The 3,410-nt window shown below is 35.0% G+C and overlaps 1 protein-coding gene across 1 annotated transcript; it reads left to right on the top strand.

The window, feature by feature from the left end:
• Positions 1-1,597: 1,597 nt before the first annotated feature.
• On the top strand, positions 1,598-3,163 carry LOC104088596 (probable aspartic proteinase GIP2). The gene has a single exon (XM_033654090.2). The coding sequence runs from the start codon at positions 1,724-1,726 to the stop codon at positions 3,044-3,046; it is 1,323 nt and encodes a 440-aa protein (XP_033509981.1). The 5' UTR covers positions 1,598-1,723; the 3' UTR covers positions 3,047-3,163.
• The last annotated feature ends 247 nt before the right edge of the window (positions 3,164-3,410 follow it).

A 3,410-nucleotide genomic window follows, 5' to 3' on the forward strand; every position in this document is an offset into this window, starting at 1 on the left:
TCTCTAAATAAAGAAATGACATTATTACCCCTATAGCTAACTAACAACTGATCAGGGAATGTGGTACAAGTCAACGTGAAGTCAATAGTTGTCTGGATCTACTTTTATCAATACCGACATGTACTTTATCAAGGCGTTGTTGGATGCCTACGATCAATAGAACAAGAAAAGGAATCACCTAAAAAGAAAGATCACTAAAAGTAACGATCACCAGGACATATATAGGTATTCGATTTTTTGATCAACCAAGTATTCTAGATGGAACAATTATATGCCTTTTTTACTATTCACTCATGATCTGACATGATCGATCCAATTATGATACTGAAGGATGGATTTTTTTTAATATAAAATTGTGTTTCCCGTTTAAGAAAATGGGCGTTCGAGTTTACATCTAATAGGTCAATTAATAGGGTAAAGAACTCTCTACACGAAAAAAAATTCAAATTCAAAATTTGAATAAAAAACCTCTAGAAATTAATGAAAAGATTTCAATTATTCCATATTCACGTAAACAACACTGTGTAAGTAGACCTATGCTTCAGTCGCGGGCCATGTGGGATGTCTCACGAGTTTCTGTGTTACGCTCTAGAGAGTAGAGGGGTTATGGGTACCAAGAAAAAGTAGAAAAATAATAAAGAAACTAAGTTGGAAAACCAATATGTTTTCCTTTTCTTTTCTTCCTTTACAATTATAAACTAGGGTTAATGGAAAAAGTATAGTTTAAGGTTCATATTTGCTACTTCGTAAATGATCAACATCATTATTTCAACTGCTTCTTTCTCATGTACACAATAGAGGTACTCTCTATAGTGTTGGTGAAAACAGTTTCTTTATTATTATAGGCGGACTTCCGGACAATTAATGTCTACTTTCTCTAAATAATCATTTGGTCGATAGTTCATAGAATGAGGTCTTACGTACTTTTTCCATCCACCAAAAAGTTGATGCAATACTGTGCGAGTCAAATTTTGTGAATTTTAAAAATATACGTTTAATTTGAATGAAATTTTTATTCATAGTTTTACTTATAAATTATTTTTAAAAAATAAATGAACGAATTTAATACCAAAAACTAGATGATACTCCCTCGTACTCTAAATCATGCCGCCCTCTTTTTGGAACTGAGGAAGTAAGCCAAGCAACCATTAGATATTTCTTTTTTCTTGATGTATGTACGTCCTTTCATTTTTTTTAACGCTCATTTTATCAATTTTCTAGGTAATTTGGGCAACATAGAACTATTCTACCACTACCTATTTCTATTTTCAATTGATCTTGTATTCTTCCAAAAACAATCTGATAAAATAACTAAAGGATAAGATTTAAAAGATATCGTATACGTATAAAGTTATTATACAACTCGACTTATAATCTCGATCAATTTCATAGAGATTAATGCTTTTTTTTCTTCATTCTGATAGAATAGAATAATGCTTCCACCGTTCCTTTTCTTTCTTCCTTTAGACGAAATAGATCTGGCAGCGATATCTAATATATAGTCAATGTCCATCATTCGTTGAATTTTTATACGGCAAGTTGTATACTTGAACAAATGAATTTAATAACATTATTTCTGCATTCTTTCAGCTTTTGTCTTGCCCCTTCACAAATAAAATAGCCATCTGTGATAAATCAAACTTAATTAAAGAAGCTTTACATCATTATAAATGAAGATTCTAGCTCTTCAAGTTTACTCACTCGTTCTCAAATTTCAATAACAATGGTTTCCACAATTAATGCTTTATCTTTGTTTCTTTCTTTGCTCCTCTTATTCTCCCTCTCCACAGCCAAAACTCCTCCACGACCTCGAGCTTTTTTTCTTCCAGTAACCAAAGATGCAGCCACTAAACAATACGTCACAGTCATTCGCCAAAGAACACCTCTTGTCCCTATCAAATTAACTGTAGATCTTGGTCAACGATTCATGTGGGTTGACTGTGAAAATGGCTACGTTAGCTCAACTTACAAACCTGTCCCTTGTGGTTCTATACCTTGTAAACGTTCATTATCCGGTGCTTGTGTTGAATCATGTTTAGATCCTCCTTCACCAGGGTGCAACAATAATACTTGTTCACATATTCCTTATAACCCTTTTATTCGCACTAGCACTGGTGGTGAACTTGCTGAAGATATTGTTTCACTTCAATCAACTGATGGTTCAAATCCTGGTAACTTTATATCAAAGCCTGGAGTAGTTTTTGATTGTGCTCCTAAGTCTCTTCTTGAGGGATTAGCAAAGGGTGTTAAAGGAATTATTGGACTTGGCAATGGTTTCGTTGGATTTCCTACTCAAATGTCTAATGCTTTTCGTGTACCTCGAAAATTCGCCGTTTGTTTGAGTTCTTCCACAACTTCTCGTGGAGTTATCTTCTTTGGTGATAGTCCTTATGTTTTTCTTCCTGGAATGGATGTTTCCAAAAGACTTGTTTACACCCCACTTCTAAAAAACCCTGTTAGTACATCAGGTGCGTATTTCGACGGGGAGCCTTCTACCGACTATTTTATTGGAGTGACATCAATTAAAATAAATGGTAATGTTGTGCCAATAAACACTACATTGTTGACCATAACCAAAGATGGCAAAGGCGGAACCAAAATTAGTACGGTTGAGCCTTACATGAAATTAGAGTCTTCGATTTACAATGCTTTGACAAAAGCATTTGTAAAATCGCTTGCTAAGGTTCCAAGGGTAAAACCTGTGGCTCCTTTTAAGGTGTGTTATAATAGAGCGAGTTTGGGAAGTACTCGTGTTGGTCCTGGTGTTCCACCCATTGAACTGGTTTTGGGAAGCAATAAAGATGCTAAATCTTGGACTATTTGGGGTGTGAATTCAATGGTGGCTGTGAATAATGAGGTGCTCTGTCTTGGATTTGTGGATGGAGGAATTGAATTCGAACCCACGACTTCTATAGTCATTGGAGCTCATCAAATTGAAGACAATCTTTTGCAATTTGATATTGCTAACAAAAAGTTGGGCTTTACTTCTTCGCTCTTGTTTGGTCAAACTACATGTGCCAACTTCAACTTTACATCCAAAGCTTGATGGTCTTCCCCCAAAACACAAATGCTGAGATAGTACTAGTAGTAATTTCTTTTATTTTCCAGAGGATGGAATTGGCCAAGAAATAAATTAATGTATCCGTTTTCTTTTGGTTGTTCAGTTTCTGAAAGTCACAATGGCCTGTGTCAATTACCAAAAGTGTATCAGTCTTTAAATTTACTTTGGTGGTGGCCAGTGGTAAGTGGCAGAGGTAGTGTGTCGGGACCGGGTTCGGCCGAACCCAGTAACTTTGATTCAAACCCTGTGTTTGTCTTACAAAATTCATTGAATATGTATAAATTATTAATTTAAAACCCAGTAACATTTAACAATTAGAATTCCGAACTCATAAACTTGAAATCTTGGC

This window comes from Nicotiana tomentosiformis, chromosome 9 (genome assembly GCF_000390325.3).
Source record: "Nicotiana tomentosiformis chromosome 9, ASM39032v3, whole genome shotgun sequence".
NCBI classification, from domain to species: domain Eukaryota; kingdom Viridiplantae; phylum Streptophyta; class Magnoliopsida; order Solanales; family Solanaceae; genus Nicotiana; species Nicotiana tomentosiformis.